The sequence below is a fragment of the Corvus cornix genome, chromosome 6, assembly GCF_000738735.6.
Source record: "Corvus cornix cornix isolate S_Up_H32 chromosome 6, ASM73873v5, whole genome shotgun sequence".
In the NCBI taxonomy this organism is placed as follows: domain Eukaryota; kingdom Metazoa; phylum Chordata; class Aves; order Passeriformes; family Corvidae; genus Corvus; species Corvus cornix.
Genome location: NC_046336.1, coordinates 16,076,707 through 16,101,240, shown reverse-complemented (window position 1 = coordinate 16,101,240; position 24,534 = coordinate 16,076,707). Strand labels below are relative to the sequence as shown.

Sequence of the window (24,534 nt, the reverse complement as noted above, 5' to 3'; positions counted from 1 at the left end):
TTAGTGAGTCTTGAAATATAGCAATACCTTCCAGTTGCCACAACCTCACCGGTCTGGGACTTTTTACAAGCTGACAAGACTAGCCCCAAAATTCTGGGCAGCTGGCAGTAGCAGTGGTGTGGTCAGCTCTAAATACTGGCAGGGATTTGGGAAAGAGCTATTGTTAATAGTCTGGTTTTACCTGTGTGAAAATGTGGGAGGCATTAAGAGGACAGGGGGAGTGGAGGTGGGGCAGCTGGAAATGGTAGCACAGATAAATGCAAATTTTATTATGAATAAAATCTTTAGCCCCTTTCACATTAGTGGAAAGTTAAATTAGAAACTGGCCCTGTCAATTCACGGTAAAAGTAAACATATTTGAAACAGAATAGGGGAAAGGAGACAGGAGTGAAACATCCAAAGCTGCATTATTGAAAAAATAAAGATACTTTCAGTCAGGAAGGAAAGGAATGCCAGAGGAGCAGAAGGTTTGAAAATGAGATGATGTGTGGAAGTATCTGGGTAGACCCTTGATCTTCTTTAGAAAGGATCACCTTTAGCTTTGGTCCTTAGGTGTGAGTGACAACCTTACTTACTTGGCATAAGCCTGTTGTTTGCTCAGGAGAACCCAAGTAAAATGCTGCTTTTGGTATGCTGTTAGTGAGTGAACTTCGCACTGACCTGTGTACAAAGTCCTGGGGACAGCAGAGGTGTGAAGAAACATGCACGTTTCCATCAGGTTTGATCAAACCAATGGGGGCTCCTTGCAGGAGCAAAAATACTCTGATTACTCATGGGTCTAATGGATCTATTATCTAAAAGAGTAGCTTTCTTTTCCCTCCCATGAAGTACAAAAGTTGTATTTGCTGTTGGGTAGGTCTAATCATAGCAACCATCACAACGTGAAATCTGAGGAAGAGAGGAATCGTAACTTCAATAGAGCTACTCTGGCTTTACTGTAATAGGTGGATGCTGTGTGTGGTATGTGCACCACATGCTTATGACAAGGAAGTGATTAACAGAATGCCTGGAAACCTGACATGATTGCTTAACTTATATAATTTTTTTAACCTATGTTTGCTTTTATGCTCAGAGTCAAACATGGAGTCAACTCTGATTTCATTGTCCTAAGTTAAATTAAAGCTGCAGAGACCTCTGTGGAGCTGGTTTGCCTAACCTAGCAGGGAAAAATCTTGTTTCCTTTTCTGTGGGTGTTTTCTTCATCCCTAATGAAAGCCCAAGCTTTGGCCTTCTCTGTCGCAGAAAAGGGCTGTGGTACCTGATACCATTAGTCAGGCTCTGCTTTTCAGATTGTTCCCCTGGCAACCATGAACTGTTGTGACAGATGGGGATCGATCAGCTTATTTATTTCTTGAGCATTAAGAAATATTCCCAGAGAGAGGGACCACTTGGGCTAGGTGACTCTGGGAGATGGGAGTTCTTGTTCCATTTGGACATGATCTAGTAAGGGGTTTTGTCTTATTTATGCATCCTCTTGCATGTAGATTGGGTGTTTAAGTCTTTGGATCTACAGGTGCACCTGCATCACAATGGGTAAACAGCACTGACCTCTGTAACAGATATATTGCACATTTAATGTTTGCTAAGTGGTGTAAATTCATTTCATTAGAAATGTTGGCTCTTTGTCTTCTCAAGAGAGTTTGCAAGCTTGTAGATGACTCATGTGTCTGCACAGTAAGATTTTTAGCATACGTTTCAACCAAGGTTACCTTTCTATTTTCATATTTGCTCTTGCATATCACACTGCAGCTGTTCTGCTTCTAGATACTATGAATCCTGTGCTTAGAAGAAGTTACACCATTGTCAGGCATGTCTCAAATACAAGTCTGTTTTGATTTATTTTGTTTTTTAGGAAGTTTTTTAACTGCTCACCCATTTTATACTTTCATATCAGTGAGCCAAAGTGCTTACACCAATGTGAGAGGGACAATTTTAAACTTTTAGTGCAAATATAAATAGATCTGTTTGTTCACACATAGTAGCAAGTTCACACATTCCTGTGTCCACTGAAAATAGCTAGATGCTTCACTTAACGTCATCATGTCAAAAACTAATCCCTCTTTCTTCTGGTGCATGAGCAAGTCACTGTTTCTTCTGGGAAGTCTCATTTTGCTGGGGTCAGTATCCATCAGAAGCTGGCAAGCTTCCTGGCATAAGTGCCAGTGGCGCTGTAGTTTCAAGCTGTAGCAGCAGCAGCACTACTGACCAAGGCCTCAGTCAAACGCAGAGCTGCGGATAATACTGTCAGTAAATGTGCTTTCTAATAAAAGCTGGGTCAGCTTTTGGTCCCCAAGACCACCAGAAATTTTGCCAGCATCAGCATTGAATGATTTCTTTGTGGCTTGCAGTAAGGAAGGGATTTCTCTCAGAACCAAGTGCAAATGAAGAACATAATCCATGTAACATAGAATTCCCCTGGAAGGTCATGTTTTCTGTTTTGCTGCATGTTAACCAAGTGACTCAGCTCTAGCTAAACTGTTATAATTAAATGAGATTGTTTCTGAACAGTTTTAGAAACTGTGTTACACTGACACATCTGGCCCATGGATTTAGGGAGTTTATCAGTGAATACAGGGTACCAGAAGGGTTTGTTTGGATATTGCAGGATCTGATAGAACACTCTTACCAAGGAACTGAGACCCTGAGTGAGTTTTTTGCAGTTGGATGTTAAAGTGCCACTAGACCTTTGCTTAACTTTCAGGTGTGCATTAAGTTAATTACATTCCTGCTAATGAGCTTTGATGCACGGACATCAAAACAAACAAAAGCTATGGTGAATGTTTGAAGGATTTACAAACTAAATCACCAGCCTCTCATGCTCAGGAGATGTACTCAGACATTCCCTGAACACATTGTTCTGCTGGGATGTATGCTGTGCAGAGATCACAGATATCATTGGTTCTTCTCATAGTCAAGAACCCAGTGATTAGAGAATGCTCTTATTCGTGAAGTTTAAGGAGAATCAGCTTGCTTTTCTTTCCCTGATGTCTCATCTTAGAAGAGTAACTTGTTGGGAGCAACAGGGTTTCTTCAGGTCAGAACTGGGATAGCAGCTTTACTTTTAAAAGCCACATATTTCTGAAATAAGGTCTACAGTGCCTGTCTGCTGCAAAGAACATCTGTCTATATTGTCAGGCTTCTCCTTAGCTAGGGCTGGAGAAACAGAAAAATCAATCTTGCAACAGCAATGGAAGTTCAAATAATGCTTTAAATTCTGCTGTAAACCCTTCTGGCTTCCCTAATGTAATGCTAATTATGTTATTTCTCACACTGTTCATGGTTTTCATTATCAGTGGCCATTTGAGATGACTGATAAGATGTGACTTGGAGCTTCCCATAAACTGAGTCTGGAAAGCATGTATGCCTTAATTAGGCTGTAGAGTTTTCTATCTAGTTGAATGAGATTATACTGACCCTATCAAGCTTGTTACATTGATAAAACCAGTACTTTCACTGACACAGTGTGGACATTCACCAGTCTGTAATTGATGAGGGAAATTAAACCTGGTTGCACTTCCATCAAGAAGGCAGCTGGATATCACCAAGATAAGGTCCCAGGCTTCTTTCTTACAGGATATTTTGAAGCACCTTATCTTGCTCTATCTTTTTGGAACTATTAATTCAGTATAAAATACGGAAATTTTTGGTTGGTCATAGAGACGGCAAAATGAGTGTATGTCCCTGAGTGCTGGTGGGGAGCTCTGTTCCAGATCTGATGGGGGTATGAGGGGAGATCTCACTTCATGGATACACGTCCTGCTTGAAGTCTGCTTTTTTGTGAGAGGCACATTTGACATTGACAATGTTAGAAGAGAATTTACATCTGTGACTCCTCCAGAGCATCTCCTTTCTGTGCACAGAGCCTTTCTTGAGCAGTCATGTTTCTCACTAGCTGGCTTGCCCAGCTCCCACTCAGGACACCAGTTATCTGAATCTTCTTCCTGGAGCACCTTATGGAGGGGAGCCTAAATGCCCTAAATACCAAAGAACCAGACACTGTGTTTTGTTAAAACAATGTGGGAATGAGGCACTTCCCAGTAATAAGGAATTAAGTGACATCAAGTTGTGCTTGTGTCATTTATGCTGTTCTTCAGCAGGATAGTGATGCATGAGTGCTGAAACAGCTTTGTCTGCTTAGACTAGAAGTTTATACAGATATAGGAATACCAGTAATTTTCCAGTTGAGAAACACGAGATTAAACTGTTTTAATGACTTCTGGTGCGGTAGTTACTAATTTAGCATGTAGTGAAATAACATGAAGAGTCAGTGCAGAAGAACCATTGTGGCTTTTTAATTTAAATCTTATTGTGTCTTTTTTTCCTGCAGGTCTTTAGGTGTCATTAAAAACGGCTTCAAGGCACTGTGAAAAATCAGTGGCTGATGTCACTGACCCAAGGCAGACTTGCCCATCAGGGATAGGTTAGGTAGTTACATAAATGTCCCCATAAATCTCCAGTGGTGGAGATTTCAGAGCCTAAGCAGTGTGTTTCACTGCTCATCTACTCCAACCACCAGAAAGATTTTCCTTATCTGTTGCAATTTTGAACATGTTACTCTTCTCACTGAGCACTGGAAGAATACTTACAGCTTACATTTTTTTCTTTCCTCTGTATGAATTTTTGTCATTTTTTAATGTTTTTTTCTAGACTGGATAAGCCTGGTTCTTCCATGAATTTGATCAGAAATCTGAAAGACTTCTACTACATTCTTATAAGCCTGAATTGTTCTTGAAGTATAATACTCAAAATCAACATAACTGTGTGAAAGATGGATCAAAACCAAGACTAAAAGCTGCACAAGCAACTAAATTATTAGAAGTTGATTCATTGATATAGGAAAAATAACAGAACCATCTTTCAGTTTTTATTTCACAAGCAGCTCTCCTTATGGAAAAAAAAATTGTGGAGTTTTAGCTGTCTTTCCAGCCACCCAACATTGCATCAAAACCACTTAATTTGCTGTTAAAAGCTGTTAAAAGTGTGAAAGCTAGGATTTATGAATATACTAGTGTTGGTAAACCATCGTATTAGCCCCCAAGCTTCCTAGATCAACAACTTCAAATAATGCAGACTTTCTGCTAGGTTGAAATTCAATTACTTGAAAGGGACAAAACAGAAAAAGGCTCCTGAAATGGTAAACCCAAAGTGCTTGAAGTAACAAAAACATTGCTGTTGCTTCCCGCCTTAAAAAGAACTATACTTACAGCTAATTAATTCTTATGAGTCAGGTGAGCATGTTAGGCACAAATTTCTCTTTCCTCCATATAACTAAAGAGAGGAGCAGCAGATCTTTGTTAACTTTCAGAATAAAAAAAACAAAACTGATTTCTTAGCTTCTGAGGAATGAAAAAAAGCACTGATATGATCTGCATACGTTATAAAGTTGGAGTTTTATAGTTGGTTTTAATTACATATAAGTGATGACAATAGTATTTGTGGGTCTGCTTTCAAAGTAAGTGTTTTACTTCACTAGAATGTCATTTTGATATTTTTAAACATGTACCACATTAATGACCTGTATAAATTTATCAGCAAGAGGGTTTTTGTACTTAGGTGTAATATTTATCAGGTAGGACTAAATCCATTGTTAAAGTTCAGGAAAGATGGAATGAACAAGACTTTTTAAAGGTTATCACAACTTTCCAAGTCTCCCTCTACCAGCTTCTAATGTGGAAGTGTTTCATGCTAATTTAAGAAAGCCTCAGAACTACTGAAGAGTGCTGACCTGTAGTAGGCAAACCTATTTCATTTATAATACATAAAAGATCAGGATTTCCTTTTGCAGAAACTATGCTGAGTATGCAGCTGAGAATAGAATACTAGCTGATTAAGGTGTTGTTAAAAGACAAACTAACAAACTTTCAAAAGTAGTTTAATTAGAGATTAAAATTATTAGGCTACAACGAAAAGCATAGCTATTATCCTGAATTAAAATATTTTTTAAAAGATATGAAATTAAGACTATTTCCCTCATGGCAAAACCTTGAGATTCTGAAGCATAATTTCTCTTTTACTCATTAGTTTATCATATCTTTGGTCAGAAAACCTGTTGCTAGCAGTTGAGCAAATTGTCAAATACAAAGATTAGCCTGAGACAGTCAGTGGAATTGAAAAGTGGACAGTGGCTAATACAGTAAATCTGGCTGAGATATTTCAGGTATAAAGATAATAGCTTTTAATATTTTCGGTCTCATGAACACTGGATTTAATTGAGAATAACATCTCTTGATAATATAAGTGATTAAAAATAACTCGGAAAGCACCTTCATATCTAAGTTTTAACCATCAGGGATTAAGGTGAACATCACGGGGTAAATGCATGCAGTTCTGCAGCAAAGCACAACAGAAAAGGCTGATACCAGCTAGCTGTCAGAATCAGCAGGCCAGAGAAAGATACTTGGGTATTTGTGTGTCCTCAGCAAACCATAACTTGTAAAATAAGTAAATTTATTCTTAACTAGTGTATCTTTGTAAAATTTCTTCATTTTAATAACTTCCACAGAAATAACTTCTTGTTGGGACTTCACCACACATGAAAGGAACAAAATGCTTGCAACACATTCAAGTTTACAGTAGGTGCTAGAGAAAAATAACACAGCAATTGCAAACCCATTAGGGATTTTTTTTGCCAGCTTCTAATTTGTTGCCAGAATTCATCACTAACTTGTGTTTTGTATTAATACCAAAATACAGTGACACTTCAAATCCACTAGAGCAGTTTGTTAAAAACTTCACTTTGGGCCATTTGTCAAATCTAAGGTTGAATAACCGACATTTCCAACTTTAACCTCTAAAATACAGAAGCAAAACAAGTTTTAATTCAGTGTAATTCTATATCCAAACTTCAAAAATGGCATCTGACATTGTCTGAAATATAAACTTTCTTCGGCACCAAGGAAGTTTGTGTTTGCTAGGAAGTTGGCTTTTCTTAGATTAAACCTTGGTCAGCATTTTAGTCACCCCTAACTGTGGCTCACGATAGTCAGCTATTTAAGATTGATGTTTTCAACATTAATCTTAAGCAGCAAAGATCCAACATGGCCCTCCTGAGTTTTTGTGTATCAAGATGTTGATCTATTCCACATATATTTGATATATAACACATATATGTATATACACACTACACATTTATACACATACCATGTATAAATAAATATATATATAGTGCACCTACAAGGGCCAAAAGTCTTTTGCAGCTATTCTTGTCAGTTAAGGTACAAGCACAATCATCAGGATTCTACAACCAAGAACTGGGTATGCCAAAACTAAAATATAGTCTGACCCAATAGTTGTGCTTTTACTATTCTTACATTTAATAGTGCAAAAAGAAAAAAAAAAGTCAGTAGTTTACTATTTTAAATATTCCTAATTCTAAAAATATTTCTGTTTGCAACCAGAAAATGCAGTAGCTGTTTTGCAAAAACATGAGGTAAAATACTGAGGTCAAATTACAATGTTAATACTGTTTTTGTGGAACTGAATTATAAAATTAGCAGTCCTTTATAGAACTGTAAGAAAAAAGCTTTAAAAGATCTTTTGCCAAGCATATTGGCAGCATATATGAAGCAAAGATAGTAAGTCCATTTGGAGCTCAAGCTGTACAGATGTCAATGTGTGCTAGTAATTCTCTATGCTGGCTTGTTGGATATGCCACTTTACATCTGGGACACTCGAGAAAACTTTCATTAAGGCAGCTGGAATGTTTCAGGGGAGGACTTCTGTCATATGTGGTCAGCTTCTTGTCAAATACAGCTTGCAAATCTTCTTGTGGTTCCATGCGTCCAGATTCCCGGAGTTTCTGGAAAAGGAGGAGCTTCACTGTGAGACTGGGGCATGCATGCACTGATCAAGTACTGTAGGAAAATATATTAAGGCCTGATGGCACACAAGCCTTGTGTGTGTTACAGCACTAAGGACTGTGCCCTGTTCACCAGCAACAAGTCTGAGTGGAAGCACATTGCAGCTTTGTCACGGTGCAACAGACAAAACTGGGTCACACACTGTGATACAAAATACAGCGTGTTCCCTGCTCAGCACCCTGACTGTTCTGGAGCTCCTGCTGCAGTACTCCTGCTCCATGCATGCTGGAGAGAAAAGCAATGCCTGCCTGGCTGGCACCTGGCTCTGCACCTTGGGGAAACAGACATAAAGGCTGGAGGAACACTTAATGCTTGAAATGAGATCCCAAAGTAAGCAGATGTATGTTTATGCAAAATCCCTGGCTAAATTCACCTGCAAGTTATTCAGTACATACCAGAGGTTCCAGATAGGTTATTTTCTCCTTGGCCTTGTGCAGCTCCTTGAGAACTTGGTTTAACTGATGCTTCAAGTTCTGGCGATCAAGCTTTCCATTCTCTAAGTCTGTGGTGCATATCTGGATCTGACAGCCCCACAAAGTGAAAAATTAAAGTCAAAGTTACTATGAATTGGGAGGAATGTTTCCCATTTATATATTTAAAGTCAGTTTTGCTCTGCAATAACATCTTAAAATGGGATTAAAACAAAATTTTAAATGAAAAATTAAAAATTCCTGTTGCTTTCACTACAGTGAAATTCACACATGCCCAGTTACTAAAATCTCCCTTAGCAGAGGTGTAGTATAAAGATATTTTGGTTGGAGGGTGTTTCAGTTTCAAATAAAGAAAACAGAAAATATGGCAATGCAATTATTTCTATAACTATATCAAAAATACATTACAAAACTTCAATTAGGTGATTAGTTTTAGGATGTTTCCTGTGCCTTATCTGAGGCTGTAACTGTTGAACAAGTGATTGTGGAGAAAATAGCATCAGGTTTGATCATACCCTCTTATCAGTGCAAGGTTACAGATTTTTCTCCTGACAGATGTGTCAAAATTTTTAGAAGTATCAAGAGATTATGCATGGTTGAATATTCATGCCTAGCATTACTTTATCTAATATACTAATCATTCTTAAATGTGAAGTTAGTCTAGAAAGACTTTGTGCCTAACACAGATTAAATATCAGCACTTTAGCACATAATTTGGTACCTGTTGTTCCAACAAAGCTATTCTTGTGTGTTCTGCCTCCTGTTTGAACAATGATTTACGAAGAAGTTGCACCTACAAGGCAGATGAACATTTGTAACAAACACCTTCCATATACAATAGTTAATAAAATAATTAATTAAAAATAATTAATTTATAATGGGATGGAAGCAAACTCTTACATTCCAATGCCAACAGAAAATGTATGCCTGTTATGCAACAACCAACTCAATTCAAATCTCTACTTCCCCAAGGAAAACCCTAGTGAAAAATTGTTACTGCACTGAGAAGGTGGAATGCAGGATAATGTTATTGTTAAAAAAAAGAAACGAAAAACTGAAGCCTCCTAGGTGATTGCCAAGATACTGACAAAAATATACTCACAAAACCTATGTTTGCACTAACACGATATGATGTTAATAAAAAACAAACAATGCCGCTTTTTTTAATTTAAGAGAACAAGTTTAAGGGTCAGAAAGGACTATACTATAATCATTAAGTAAATGCATACATTAAAATGTTCTCTGCTTTCAGCATGTATCAGCTTTTATGATAATGCTGTTGGTTCAGCTTCAAAAAATAAAATAAACATCTTTTAATCACTATTAACCAGTGAGAACCAGCCTGTGTTTAGAGAGCTTAACTGTTGTTCTGGTTTTTGGCCTACTTTGGTGTCTAGTAAATTTTATTCTCTTATTTTAAATATCAGTTGTATTGTAGCTGCCAGGTGACAGCAAATATTAGTAGTATTCCATAGGAGCGCATGATAAAATGAATTTTTACCTTTCTTGTTCTCATCTACTATTAGTCTTAAGGATGAACTGTATTAGAATCAATTCAATATTTTCTCACTTCTCTTTCGTGTCCCTTAAGACCAGGGAAATGATTGAACAAAGACGTTCCCAGTTTAAACAATTCAGTTTTAACCACAAGGACATGAGTCTAGATCTATGCGAAGCAGAGTTACCAGAGAGAGGGATGGGCCATTCTGATTAACTATGAATTTTCATCTCTCTTGATTCTTTGCTAATGATCTCAAACCTCCAAATCCATCCACTTACCTGACATAAAAGATCTTCAGACTTTTCTTTTTCTTCTCTGAGCTGTTCTTTGATAGTTTCATTTTCTTGTTTTAGTCTTTGCGCTTTCTCTTTCATTTTATTTTCATTTTCTTGAGTCTTCATTTCAGCAACCCGTTGTGACTGCAATAAGGCATTTAAACTCATCATTTCCCCTTGTGTTTCTTCATATGTCTTTTTGAGTTCGTTTAATTCAGATCTCAGCTGGGTTATAGTGCGTCTTTCAGTCTCAGGATCGCGCTTACCAGTTACTAACAGCTGGTCATAGTATTCTTGCTTTTCTTCCTGTAGATGACCTTAATGAGTCAGCAATAATTGAGTTAGTAATGTGAAGAAAAAACACTTAAAAATCAGAGCACTAAATCTTTAACAACATTTTAAGGCTTATTAATAGAAATTGATGTAGTAGGCTATTGCACAGCTCAGATTAGAACTAAACTGTAGTTGAAACAACTTTCAGTATTTATAATGCATTAAGTCTCCTTACCAATATACTTACTGGAAAACACAGTTCTTACAAGGCCTCATGCATTATACTGACACATGGGAATCTGACCCAAAGACACTGGATTCCTACTTCCACTTTTAGGCTCCTTAGCCAAGCTGCTGGCATTACTCCCTCCCCAGAGATACCCTTGAGGATACTTCAACCTTCTACTTCAACCTTGTTGACCAAAGCCAGACTTCCCACTGTCTTTTGCAGACCATCTTTTCCAAATAGTATGCCATAATTTACTTCTAAATAGCAAATAGAAAGGACTAAGATAGTTCTTTTGATTAAAAAAATGCTTTCTTCTTGGGTAGCAACTATTACTTAAACTAGAGTTAGAAAAATTTCTGCTTGTTGACCCAAGAAAAGTTTAATAAGTAGGAAAATATTAAGAGGCAGACTGCAGAAATTCAGGAGTAATACAAAATATATGTAGAAGCAGAATGAGGGATGCAGAATTTCATGGGCTTTGCTGATTTTTGGCACTGTAAGTTTTGTGACTTTGATACTTTTCCTATGAACTAAGCCCTACCTTCTCATTAGCAATACTCCTTTATAGGGCAATGACACTCTCAGAGATAGGCCAAGTTTTTCCTTGGAAAGACTTGTCATATATACTTTCAACTTGTATAGCTAGGTTCTTAGAAACTTGGATTTCTGCTACTGCCTAGCTGCTTGAAGAGAGGAACTTTCTTACACCCTGACTTCTAGCCTCCTGGCTGCCCTTGCGGCAAAGCTTTGACTGCAGTAACTCTGGGGTACATTTCCTGGTGGGCTGAGTCTGCCTCCCTCTAAAAATACTGTTTGTAGATTAGTGAACAGCACCAAAACAAGATTATGATGATATTTTACTGTTTTCCAGAAAGATTCAAACAGCAATACAGAAACCAAGCCACTGCCCGTGAATTACTAAGTGGCAAGTCTGTGGGCATGCTCTTACTCCACACGATGCTAGTTCTGTTTAGTGAATTTACTTTGCAGGTCAGTTGCACCATGTATGAAATTAATAATTGATAATAAGAAAAGGAAGCCTTCTGGTTCTTCTGCTCAGTATGATTTAAATTTTATTAATACTGAGATGGTGTGCCTTATTGAGGAACTGCACAGCAAGGAAGTGAGCTGTAGGTGGCCAGATCCTTATTGTGAAACACTGCTTTGGAGAGATGCCAAAACCTATCACAGGTTTTCTTGCCCTGTAACAACTGTCCAGGTGAGCAAAGAACGTGGCAATCTTGAGTCATTTTTATAATATTTATTTTGAAAAAAGTAAATTAAAAAAAAATCTGATCCACACCTTGCTAGTAAATCCTTAATGCTTTCATTATGTCGATTGAAAGTGTACTTTGAAGGATGGGAGACGTACATCTATTTGCCTCAACACTTTCCACAAACAGAGAGGTTGCTAATAGAGTGTCAAGGCTGTTAAAAACCATCTTTGAAGAGGATAAGAACAGGAACTACTGTTGGTCAAGTAACATAGCTAGATAGCAGGAAGCAGAGAAATATTATTTAACCAAGTTTTACCATTAAGCAGGCAAAGTGTTGAGAACGAAGTGTTGATTTTGTTTAAGTGTGCTATAATTAGTTTTCAGAAAATTTATTCTACAGAAAATTATGGTTTGGGTCACTTGTGGGGAAAAAAGAAAGTTGATACCTTCTGAATTTGATTTAGATTCTTGTTGGCTAACTATTTCTGCCTTCTGTTCAAGTTCAAAGATCCTTCCAAGCAATCCCCTGACATATGCTTCCCGTTGCTGGTCATACAGTAGCCACTGTTGGTTTTTCTCAAGAGCCTTCATGAAAAGAAACAGAAGAACAACAAAAAAGTCTCTGCTAATTATTCAGATTTTAAAAGTATTTGTCTTATGTCTTAAAAATATTGGAAGTTATATATATTAGACAGTTTAAAGATAGCCTGCTGCAAATTGTAGTAATCTGTACAATAAATAAACAAATCCATCTTCATTTGGAAAGTTAAGTCAGGATGCTGAGCATAAGTTAAAACTGCAGCAATGGGAAAATTACTTAAAGAACAAAGGCTTTCATGAGTCATGCCTAGATTATGAAGAATTAGCTTTTCAATCTCAAATATAAAATAACAGACCTTGAAAATGGAATAAAATAAAACTGTATCATTGCAATTTAGTTTGTAAGAACGAGGACATGTATTTTTTAGCTGCTTGGCTCATAGACTTACTCAGCTTGGAAAGGACCTCAGGTTTCTGATCCAACCTCATGCTGTCCCAGGCAGTGTCAGGTTCCTAGAGGCTCCTGATTTGTCAGCAACCACTTTGTTCTAATGTTCCAAGCAAGGTCTTTCAAGACGATTTAAATCTTAATTTTTTCTTTTGGAAGTTTTTGGGTTTTTTAATTTAAATTATTGCCTTGTCACAAAATAATTTTAGGGATTATATTTTAGAGAAAAACATACCCTCTGAGGTCCCATACTACCCAAAAATGTACATGATGATCATTTACATTCTTCTGCATCTCAATGCAGACGGTATGTACTTGAAATGTACAGGGAACTTACATCTTTCAATTGTCTTTCAACTTCAGTGCTGTTTGTTGCAGCTTCCTGCAGACAAAGAACAACTTGTTAGTGTTGTTTCAAATAGATGGCTGAAACAGCAAAGCTACGCCTTTGTAACTATTAATCTCATATAAATAGCATAAGAATATTTAAAAAATTAAAACAGCTGTGCATTTTGTGTTTAAAGATCTTTATAGGTGGTTGTTGGGTTTTTGTTTTTGAAGTATACAAGTTATGTAGAAAGCCATTTCATATATTTAAAATAGACTCTTCTGCAAGATATGGGAGAAAGATTTACATGGAATTTATTCCATAAGTCTGCTACTCGTAATTACATTAAACCATTTCCTAAGGAAACCATCATGCATTTTCTGTTGAACTGCTGTCTTGGAAATCCTGAAGGGTGTTCCTCAAAGAGCTTTTGAAAAATGAAGATATATAAGGGTATTATTTAAGTGCACAAAGAGAGGTAAATGTTTCTTCTATTTTTGTATCCTCATACGTTTAACAATAACCCAGACATACAGGAGTTGCTGGGGAAAGCCAGGGACCTCGATGCTTCCCTGGGATAACAGGAAGACTGTAAACATCTGGGAAATTGTGCAAGCCTGTCTGGAAGCATAAGGACAAACTGCCTGATTTTCTGAGACCTGATCCACAGGACAGTGAGTATGACTCATGTACATGTATGAGTAGGAGAGTTTTTGAGACCCATGTTAAACTAGAGAGCAGTTACACAGTCCTATTTCTTCTCTGCATGATACAAAGTGTTTATGAAATTGTGTAGGTATAAGTCAGAGGGAACTTCAATGAGAAAAAAAATGTAGATTACTACCCAAATTTTCTATGGGTCTTGGAACATGATTTATAACAACTTATAGCTTAAAAATACAGAACTTTGAATGCAATTATTAAACTTCAACACTTCCTAATAAAAAATGCAATTTAGAGACACTGAACTTGTTTCTATGAACATTAGAATCCTGCCTCAGTGAAAACTTTCCCAAAATTGTGTCATAAAACTGTTGTTTCCATTTCAGAGCTCGTATACCACCTGGCAGTTTCAAGCAGCATTGCTACACTTGTGTTCAAATTCTCCAAGATATCCAGTCAAAACATCATTGTACTCTGTTGATAAATCAGTTAAAAATTTAAAAGAAAACTAAGGTTTTAAAGTAATACATGTTTTGGTGGATTATTGCCAAAAAAAATAATGAAAATCTATTTATTTAACATACATTTTAACACCTCTAACGAAGTTCAAAGTCTCTTAAAATTTAAAATAAATACGTTGCATTTAAAGCAGTATTTCTCAGTATACTGCATTATTAGAAGTACTATATATACATGTATTATCATTCAAAAGTAGTAGATGAAGATACTCTGTCATGTATTTGGCTATAGCAGAATTTCTAGAAATTGCTCAACTCCCGTGTAGAGTGCAGGGAACCAGCACCATCTGCAGGTCAAAAGCTGGAAAAGACAGACTTACAGGCACCTATTTTTAGGCGCCTGTGCCTAAACAACTTCCCTGTGCCCCTCACAGAGATACTACGGCATTTTCCAAAGAACACTAGAACGGGCTGGGGGTGGAAAAATAACTGTAGAATCCTCAATAGATTTGTAAACACTGCCAAGGATTGGCACCATACCTACTGACCACTTTACATGAGAGGAGACACTCATTATTCCTGTCCTATCCTATATCACAGTGAAGAATTTACCATGTGTGATGCCATTTCTAGAAAGTACAGACCATTAGTTTTAACAACTGAGACACAGATGAGGATTCATAAGAACAGAGAGAAGAAAGATATTTTCATGACTGAAGCTGAATTAGGTGAGGAGCTGAGTTTGTCTTTATTTGTGCCCCACTGCGGCCTTCTCACTCTGTCTAATCACTGAGCACACAAATCAGAGAAGGGCACAGTGCCTGCTTAAGCAACAGTGGATCATCACATGTAGTATCACAAGTCACACTGCCTGTGTGTGAGCTTGAATAAGGGACCCTGCAATACAGCAGGAGAGAATTCCCTCCCCCGCTGCATTGCCTGAAGTTGTGCTCTCTGACTGTTCCTCATTTAGAGTTCAATCTGGATACCATCTCACTTCATACAATAATATTTCAGCATGCAACACAGCTTGTAAGAAAACTAAAAACCCCTCCTATTTTATGACAGGTATTGGTGCTTAGTGGGCACAAATTCCAATTTGCAATTGAAATATTTCTTCAGTGCTTACCTGGGATGCCTGAGAAGTACTACTGGCTTTGTTCTCAAGATCAGAGCATTTTGCCATGACTGCAGATAAATTACATTTTAACCGGTTAATTTCTTCTGATAGAGAACAAAGTAACTGTTCTCTCCTTTCTGCTTCCTTTGTTTTTTCCTCTAGTTGATTTTGTAGTAAGGAGACTTTACTATTCTTGGTTTTGGACTTCAGCTTGTCTTTCAGGTTTTGGATTTCTCTGTCCTTCTCTCCAAGAAGATGGTTGTATTTTTCTTTTTCTTTTTCAAGAGAAAGTATTTTCTAAATGAAACAGAATAAAAAGGAGTAAGTGTTAGTCTATGCATCAAATGCATTAGCAAGTTTACAGTAGTGTGAGATGATCTGAGCAGCAGGGTCTAGTGGAAGGTGTCCCTGCCCATGGCAGGGGGGTTAGAACTAGGTGATCTTTAAGGTCTCTTCCTACCCAACCCATTCTATGACTCTATGATACTCACTTTCAAAGTTCTCTCTTGGCCTTTAATTAGCTGAGAAAATTATTTTTAACTCAAAGCAGACAATACTAGAGCGATTACCTGAAATATTTCAAGTGATAGTAAAACCAGTCTGAAACAGATAAAACGAGGAAAGAATACAAAGAACCAAATTTCACAGGCTTAGCAGGTACTCAGTTTTGCATATGAATTAAGATCACTATAGTATATGAGCCTTAAAACAAAAGCAGTACATGAACTCCAAAACACTTCCAGCTACATTTCTTAGTATATTTCTTAGCATAGTTGGTAGCTTTTGGGAAGCCTTCTTGCAAACTACATGGCAGTAAGTTACAAGAGAGTTATTATAAAGCATTCAAGACAAGGATCCTGTTTTCCATATTATCTGGCCCTGTAGCTTCAAAATGTGCTTAAGTAGGTATTTTCAACATGCACTCTTTTTCCAGTAGGCCTCCAGCACAGGTAACCATTATACAGAATTAGTACTGCATTTAAGATGTCATGGGGCTCTGCATGAACTTTGGATGTGATAGAATTTAATTCTGTGTGAGAAAGGCTGATGTAGAAATCCTGCACGTTGACATCAAGTCATTAGAAAGAGAAACTGAAAGAAAGTGAATTTGAGAGAGCCTCATTTAGGGAGTGGTTGAACACCACTGCTCACTAAAATTAAAATAGTGACACCAAAGAGTACCTGGTATATCAAACACGATGTTTTTCCTAGTTTTTCCTAGTTTATAGGAAACCAGTATTAAGTAACCAACACCGAGCAAACAGCAACAGACTCAGCAAATACACTAAGGAATTTAGCCACAACTGTGCATGAGCTGCCCAGCCATAGCTCATCCTCAGCTTAGGACTTCTCATCTGACATTGTGGCACAGACACATGACAAGCCCTTTTGTTAAAAAAAGTGGCCTAGAAATACTAGTGCACCTATTCTCCATTAGTTGTATCCTTTCCTAGAGTCTATCTAAAGTTTCTGTGTCCTTCTTGGAAGCCTGACAGCATGTGACTAGGTCACATATTAAGTCTTGAACTTCTCTCTCTGCAGCCACAGGTTTACCTTGAGTGGAACAGTCGTATAGACATAATGATGCTGCAATACTTTGCAGTGTCTTAGTTTTTGCTCTTTAGCTGCAATGGAAGAAAAATGTAGCGACCTGATGACAGTTTCAGTTACCTATAGCTGAGTGGGAGCTTGACAATTCAATTCAAACAAACACTCTGCACTTTTTGGCATGTTCTTAATCAAATGTTTGTGAACATAAAGTTCTTTTCAGGAAGTGCTTAAAATAATTCTCTGAGACGTGTTCTATTGGACACGTGAGGACAGGTCTTAATGGACTAACTGGCACCTCTGGCCTCAGCTCTTTGTATCTACCAGCCTTGTCAGATGCGTGTGATTTTATTAGCTCGGCTATCATTGAAAAATATCTGAGAATGAAAGTGCCAAATTAAAAGTTTGTCTTAATCTAACACTACTAAACCAGTCGTGACATCAAAAGTTATAAGAGGAAAGGTGGGGCTCTTGCTCCTGAGAGGAAAGATGTGTGCCAATGTCTTTACAAGCAATTTGATGGGTGTTAACGTCTTTGAAATGGGTCTTAATGCCTTTACTGACTTTGGGCAGCAGGTTCGTTACCACGCCCAGACAGTTTGGTTCCTGAAATAGACAAGGGTCTGCACAAGCCTGAACTTCTGAACTTCGGGGTAAAAAAGGAGGTTCAAGGGGCGATATGGGGTAGGCGGTTCGGGAAGGCTGCACCTCCCCAGTACCTCAGGCAGTGGGGAAAGGAAGAGGGCAACACGCGGCCGGGAGTTTAGGGAAAAAGGGAGGCTGCGCCCTCCGAAACCGCGAGAGAGAAGATCCCGAGGGCGTGTGCCCCAGTGGCCTCTCTCCCTTTATCTGAATTAAGTCGAAGGACTCCCGTGACTCCTTTTTGGACATAAACCTCTGGCGTTGGTGGATTTTCCTGACACTCCCGAGGCCGAGTGCCGTATCCGTGGGACACGGCCTGCGCTGGCTCAGGGAGAGCCCGGCTCACCTGAAGGAGCCCGCTCCTCTCCGGGTCCGTCATTTTGCCTCTTCCTGTGGCGACTTCCTCCATGGATTTCCTCGGGGCAGCACCCTCCTGCTTACCCTTCTCGAGCCCACTGTCAGCTCTGGAGTTGCCCGACTTTAGTCCCCCCTTGCCAATAATTCGATCTATGGCGGTCTTGGCGTTCATGTTTAGGCGCCTGTAGAAACCAAACGAGGCTCTACGGAACAGCGATCCCTTCTAGCGGGTGGGACAAGGCTTCCGACAGCTGGGGTCTCGCGCAGGCTGCGCGGGCCCTCCCGGATCCCGCGGGGCTCAGAGGGGCCGCGGGGTCACGGCGCGGTGCGGGGTCACGGCGCGGTGCGGGGTCACGGCCCGGCGGCGGCTCCGCGCGGCCCCGGCCCAGCGCCGCTTCCGGGAATTTGAATCCCGCGGCTCCACCTCGTCACTTCCGGGCGCTCCGCGCGGTCCCCGCGGCGCGGTGGCGGCAGGGCTGCTCTCCCCTGGTGTCGCGTTGGCGGCCGGGGTGCTGTCCCCTGGTGTCGCGGTGGTGGCAGGGCTGCTCTCCCCTGGTGTCGCGGTGGCGGCCGGGGTGCTGTCCCCTGGTGTCGCGGTGGCGGCCGGGGTGCTGTCCCCTGGTGTCGCCGCCCGTCGCGTCACCGCCGCCTTGTGTCGCTGCCCGGCCCGTGCCGTCGCCGCCTCCGCCGCAGCGGCTCCCAGCCGGGTGTCCGCGGCGGGACTTGGCCCGCAGCGGGGTGCGGGAGGGTGGAGCGCTGCGCCGTGGTGCTCGGGACGAGTCTGCAGCGTCTGCTCAGTGCTGTCTCTTCCGTGTCTCTAGCCTCGTTCCTCTCTGAACATGTGTGTTTTTTCTTATCCAGAAATCCTCTTCATCTACCCAAAATCTAATAGTTTTAGGAATTACAAAGCAAGCTAGGATGGTTCTGGTGTGACCATGTAAAACCTAGGCTGAACTGCGCTCACTTGTGACTCATTTTGCTCCATTTTGCTGGCTTCCCCTCTTCTGTCTCCTTGGGGACACGTGCGGCAGTGGCAGTGTGAACCTCTCGGGTTTTTACATCTGTTCACAGCTGAGAAAAACTAACTCTGAGCACAGGGGAGCTCAGAGCTCTTGTGCTTGTCATGTAAGTGTTACCTAGTTCATGTTACCGGAGTGTTCGTGCACGTGTTTATGTTAAGACAGAACATTCATATATGCCTCCAAACAATACAGTGTCTTGTCACTTTTATTTTTTGTTTTGCACGCATTTCCTTAATACTTTTAAATTTTTAGTTACGGATACATATTTCAATAATACATATCCAGGATGTTCCATGAGAAAGCTGCAGTGTTTGCTATGAAACACATCGTTGTTCCAGAATGCAACAGGAGGGGGAGGACTCGCACTGGTTTTGGGGATCATCGCCAGTTTGTGACTAGGCTGGCACGGAGACAAACCAAAAGCATTTGCAAACAACCAAGTTCTAAAAATTAGGGGGGGAAATGTAAGCCATCGTGAAATTTCCTACCTTGGTATACCAAGAGGCAGATGTGATTTACCTCGAATTCTAGAGTCGTGCTTAATGCTCATGTTGCTTAATGCTTATTCTTGCCTTGGTTTCTGACGAGAGATTTATCACGCAGTTTAAAAATAAAAGCAGCAACAACAAATCTGAGTTTTTGCAACGTGCCCTTTCTGTCACAGAATTTCACTAGCGAGAGCTCTTTCTGTGCAGCAAGACAAAACCTGGTGTCAATTTACAGGACTTTTTTTCCCCATAGCTTTGAGTAGCTAGTCCGTCATAGATCCACCCATAGATCTCCTTTGCTGTAAACCAGCAATTCCCTGCCTCCTCTTCCTGCTAGCATTTCAGTCCACAAGTTAAGGACTGTGAAGTTGAAGACTTCATTCCTTCGGTAGTAGTCAGCATTTAGGGAAGACGGGAAACAATGCTTCGGGTGATTGTGGAATCTGCTACCAATATCCCTAAAACCAAGTTTGGGAAACCAGATCCTATCGTTTCTGTTATTTTTAAAGGTAAGGAAACTTGTCATAAATGTAGTCAGGGAAGAAATTTTGTAAAAGATAGTGCCCTTTGTAAGTATTTGAAAATCTGGGAAAACATGTTTTCCTGAAATTGCTTCTGATGGAGTTTTAGGGAGGACTTTTAAATTAGAGACAGGAGTTAGCTGAATGAAGTTTGTACTGAGTGGAGTGCATTGGTCTGTTCCGACCAGCTGTGCTTCTGTTTCAGGATCCACATTTTACAAGCTTTTGCAAAGGATTAACCTGTTGCTTTAAAAACAAGTCTAACTGCATAAGTAAACCCACTTTTAATTCTGAAATTGAAGGTTACCTTGTTTTCCATCTGAAAAATCATTATTGTCTTGATTACTTTGAACAAGCACTGCTCACTGTCACACGCATTTTTATATGACTGATTTATTGTTGTTACAAGTAGTTTACTGAAAAACAGCAGTACTATTTCTGAAGGTGTTTGGTGTTGTTTTAGTTTGGTTTGGGGTTTTTTGTTGGTGTTTGGTTTTGGTTGTTGGTTTTTTTTTTTTTCCAAAAACAGAATTGCACATCAAAATTTTGCCTGTTGAGATTATTGAATTAAAATATTTTGGAAGGAAACTGTATTTTTCACTTTCATTGCTCATCAGTTATGTATGGGAGAAGCAGAAGACTGTGATAAAATTAGCATTTATATGGATGGTAATTATATTTTACAGTATACTTTACCTGTTGCCATCATTACCTCACTTGGCTAGACTAGAGGAACTTGATTTCTAGTATTGATTTATCTTCAAGGTGCCAAAACCTTCAAGCAATTTTGGATCATGTAATCCATCAAACCAAACTGCGATAAACAGGCAACTTAACTCCTGGTGACCTGGTTTCCTAACTGTGCACTGAAATCCAAATGCTATTTTAAAGTGTGAAAAATCATTGCAGGAGTTTGTCACCTTTAGAAACCAAATGTGAAATCATGACTGCTGTAGGCTGGAAAAGGACAAGGCACTGCACATGCAGAACCTTAACTTTCAAAGTAACAAGTTTTCAGATATGTTTACTCAGCATCAGAAAGATGTGAAATTGTTCCATTTCCTTTAGTTTCCTCCTTTTTTTCAAGGTTTGGTGGGGTTTTTTTTACCACCCTGTGTGTTAGAACAAGTGGCAGAGCCTGACTCAGTAGCTTTTGGAACTTCATAATTCTTAAAATATGATTTTACTTGCCCTACAAAAAGTGATGATACTGTAATTTCTCTGCTTTGTTTCACATTCTGCTGCTTCTTAGGTATCCATTTTCTCATTTCAGTTCCTTGCCTTTCTTTGCTTTCCTGCCACAGTTTTGCTTTTCTGTATTGCCTCTGTTCCTGCAGTTTCCTACTCCAGATCTGGTTTATGCCTTCCCTTCTTTATGCTTAAGTGTCTGTTTAATCCCTCCTTGTAACCTTTTCTTCCTACTATGTGCTCTAATGCAGTTCACTTTTACCTAGTAAATGTGAGTTACAGATATTTTTTTTCTGCATCTCTGGATTTGTTTTTCAGTTCTTCAGTTATCCAAACACAGGAATTGGACAACAGATATTAAAGGAATGAATTTATATTTATCCTTTATGTACTATAATTGGCATTTTTAGTGTTCCCAAACATGGTTAACCAGTGTCAGCTTCATAATTGTGACAGGTTTTTACTAGGATATTTAATTTCTCATTATCCTGCCACTTCTATTCATGTGATTTTACTACATACCAACAGTCTGATTTTTTGCTTCCCATCCAGGGTGATTCAAGTGGGACAGAAAATACCAGGCTTTTACCAGCTATTAAGCAGCTCTGATTTAATTTGTACATGGAGTGCCTGGTTACCAAGTGCAAGAGCATAGGGTCATATCTGAAATATGTTCAACTTCTGGCTGTTTATGTTTATAGATTTTTTTATATATACACTGCTGGTTCCCCCCTCACCCTGTTAGTGTGTAGAGATAGGAAACCAGTTTTATTTTGGGAAGATTTATGTCAAAGGGCATAAATCTTTAACTTTAGTCCCTACCCAATGTAAATCCTGGGGGACATAAAAACACACTTGGGAGTACGTGTTCTAGGCTGGGAAAAACTGAGGCATTTGCAGGACTTTGGCCATGGTGCTGCAGCACATTTTCATGTTTTTGTTTGACTCTGGAGTGTTCTTGGTGAAGTCTTAGTGAACAGCACTCATTTGACAGAAAATTGCTGTGGAAGTTGGCATTTCATTAGAACAGTATTTTGTTCAAATTTTAATTTACAGGGCCTTTGCTGATGTCAGGTTCAGTAAATTTAAGACTCCCACGGAAACACAGTCTTTCAGTCTCAGACCTTTACAGCCATGCTGTGAAGAAAAAGCTTATGACCATGAAACTGTTAGTATGAAAGTGACTGCAAATGTTTTATATGTTAAGACACGTAAGTTAATATGGTTTAATCTATGAATAGGATAGATTTCATCCAATTTGTTTAACTAAACTGGTTACAGACTGGGCAGCCAATTAGTTATTACAGTGATATATATATATATATTAGGAGGAAATAGGCAGCTGTTTCTGTTCTGATATAGCAGAGGAGTTTTGTGCAAGCATTTAACTTTTTTTTTACACATTTATGTCCAGTCCAATGGGATGGAATTTTTATTTACTTTAAGAACAGCTCACAGTTCAAAGAGAACAACACTCTGAGAGTAAATGAATATCGCTATCTGGAACTGGGTGCTGTTCTTGCAGGATTCTGAGTTTGTCACTCAATGGGAGACAAATCATTGGTCAAATTAATATGAAAAACTGTTGCCATTTGCTAAACTGACACTAAGTGATAACAAATCAGTATAATTGCTTTGTTTTGTTAGATTCTTGTCTCAGGGTGTAAAAATTGATTCAATTGCTTGTATGTGCAGTCAATAATAGGATATTTACTGCTTTGATCATTCCCTTTGACTGCCTCATTCCACTTTATGCAGTAAAAACTGAGGTGAAATGGCATTTATTTTGATTGGGCCAACTTGAATAAAACTGCTTTTTCTATTTGTGGTTAATCTAAGAGCTTTTCAGCAGGCCTGCAGTAGTTCATAGCTATTTTAGTTTATATTTCAGTGTGTGAAAGAAAACAGTTTTAGAGTGTAATTATTCATTAAATTTGTATTTTCTGTTCTGCAGAGAGTTAAATTATCTAAATTTAATTTCCAGGGTTTTGGAGGTCTGCCCATTTGGTCCTGCAATTGCTGCTACCATGCTATCTTAATTCTACTTTGACAAAAGTTTTATGGGATACCTAGTTAACTCTCTTAAATCTTAGACTTAGGACTGTTGTAGAAGATAATGTTTGTTTCTGCTATTCCCCACCTGCTGATGTTGATTAAAATGCTAATTACAATAGAAAGAAAAAAGATGGAAACATTGATTGGTTTGCTATACTATAATTATCTTTTTAATGATGGAACAGTTATTATGCAAACAGCTCATCTTAATTTTTTTGGACACTGAGTCAACTCATTGGCCATTAAATTCTTATAACAGTCGTTTCCACTTGGGTATATTAACTAGCAAGTTATAATATAAGGTAATATAACGCCTCCATCAAGATAAAGCAAACAGTGATTTCTTCTACAGTACCGCAGTTACTGTAGTTAGTTTTTAAAGAAACAAGTCTATAGAGTGTCCTACCTGTATCCACTATAATTTCTTATTTCGTGGTAGGGCCACACTAAAAATGGTGTCTGGCCCTATTGTACAGCTTATCCTGATGTGGTTTAGTCTTGGTTGCTATAGCTGCAATCATTACCAGAAGAGGAAAACAGCCTGAGGACCTGAAACTTACGTGAGCTCCTGGAATAACTGAGCAATCCACTTGTTTGGCAATGGAGATTTTTGACTGGAAGAAGAAAGAGATTTGGCAACAGCTTAAAAACAAATACCACCACCACCCAGTACATTAAAATACAGATAAGAGTGTAATAAAAAGAAAGTCAGTAAAGAGAAGAGAATATATGCAAAATATATCCTTGAGGAATGTGAATGTCACACTCTGACTGACTAAAATTACAACTAAAACCCAATGTAAGCTATGCTTCCCAGTGTTTTTTCATCCAACTTTCACACAGATGCATAACAGAAAAAGTTCTTCTTCTCAGTGTAATCTAGAATATGCATATTAGTGGAAACAAATCTTGCTTTTGTGAAAATGGATAATTCAGAGTGGAAAATTCAGCACCTTGTCAAGAATTGTTCTGAATGTTGTTCAAGCCAGGACTCTCCTTACCTTAGAGAGTTACATTTTAGCTTAGGCAGGGATCATAGGACTTCTATCCATTAGTCCCATCAGAATCAGGTCTGTAATTCACTATCTCCTTTACAAACAGCTGTAACTGTTCTTTTTTTTCACTGGCAGTGAAAACATCTTTTCATCTCCCAGCTTCTAGGGACACTTGGGGTATCAGTGCCCAACCCCAGATATTCTGGGATACTCAGTTTTGAAAATGCTTTGGCTCCTATTAGATAGCATGAAGTTGATTTTCTCTCACTAGCTTGTTAATTAGTGCTTTGTTCTGCAAAATGTCAGTCCACAGTATGGTATGTTATGAAAGCTCTTTCCTTTGTCCTATAACATGAGTCAATATCCTGTATAACTT

General features: G+C 38.8%; 2 protein-coding genes across 3 annotated transcripts in view; one reads left to right on the top strand and one right to left on the bottom strand.

The window, feature by feature from the left end:
• Nucleotides 1-4,852: 4,852 nt before the first annotated feature.
• On the bottom strand, nt 4,853-18,989 carry CEP55 (centrosomal protein 55). The gene is made up of 8 exons (XM_010410516.4): nt 17,879-18,989; nt 15,352-15,639; nt 13,111-13,155; nt 12,232-12,370; nt 10,070-10,383; nt 9,012-9,083; nt 8,255-8,380; nt 4,853-7,798 (listed from the first exon to the last, which is right to left on the bottom strand). Exons 1-8 carry the CDS (start codon nt 18,059-18,061, stop codon nt 7,592-7,594), a joined length of 1,374 nt encoding a protein of 457 aa, XP_010408818.1. The 5' UTR covers nt 18,062-18,989; the 3' UTR covers nt 4,853-7,591.
• A 59-nt stretch (nt 18,990-19,048) lies between these two features.
• MYOF (myoferlin) overlaps nt 19,049-24,534 on the top strand; it is a 64,534-nt gene continuing 59,048 nt past the window's right edge. Inside the window, exon 1 of one of the 2 annotated variants that reach the window (XM_019293887.3) lies at nt 19,049-19,908. In XM_019293887.3, coding sequence (XP_019149432.3) covers nt 19,821-19,908 — 88 coding nt within the window. In that variant the 5' untranslated portion in view covers nt 19,049-19,820. The remainder of the gene's footprint in view (nt 19,909-24,534) is intronic. The other variant, XM_010410496.4, reaches the window with a different exon arrangement.

Bases quoted from the DNA above. Each gene is read 5' to 3' on its own strand.
- CEP55 (XM_010410516.4), bottom strand. From the start codon at position 18,061: ATGAACGCCAAGACCGCCATAGATCGAATTATTGGCAAGGGGGGACTA. The intron at 15,640-17,878 runs GTGAGCCGGGCT...TGTTTCATTTAG, and splicing joins AGAGGAGCGGGCTCCTTCAG to AAAATACTTTCTCTTGAAAA. The intron at 12,371-13,110 runs GTAAGTTCCCTG...CTTTTCATGAAG, and splicing joins TTGAAAGACAATTGAAAGAT to GCTCTTGAGAAAAACCAACA.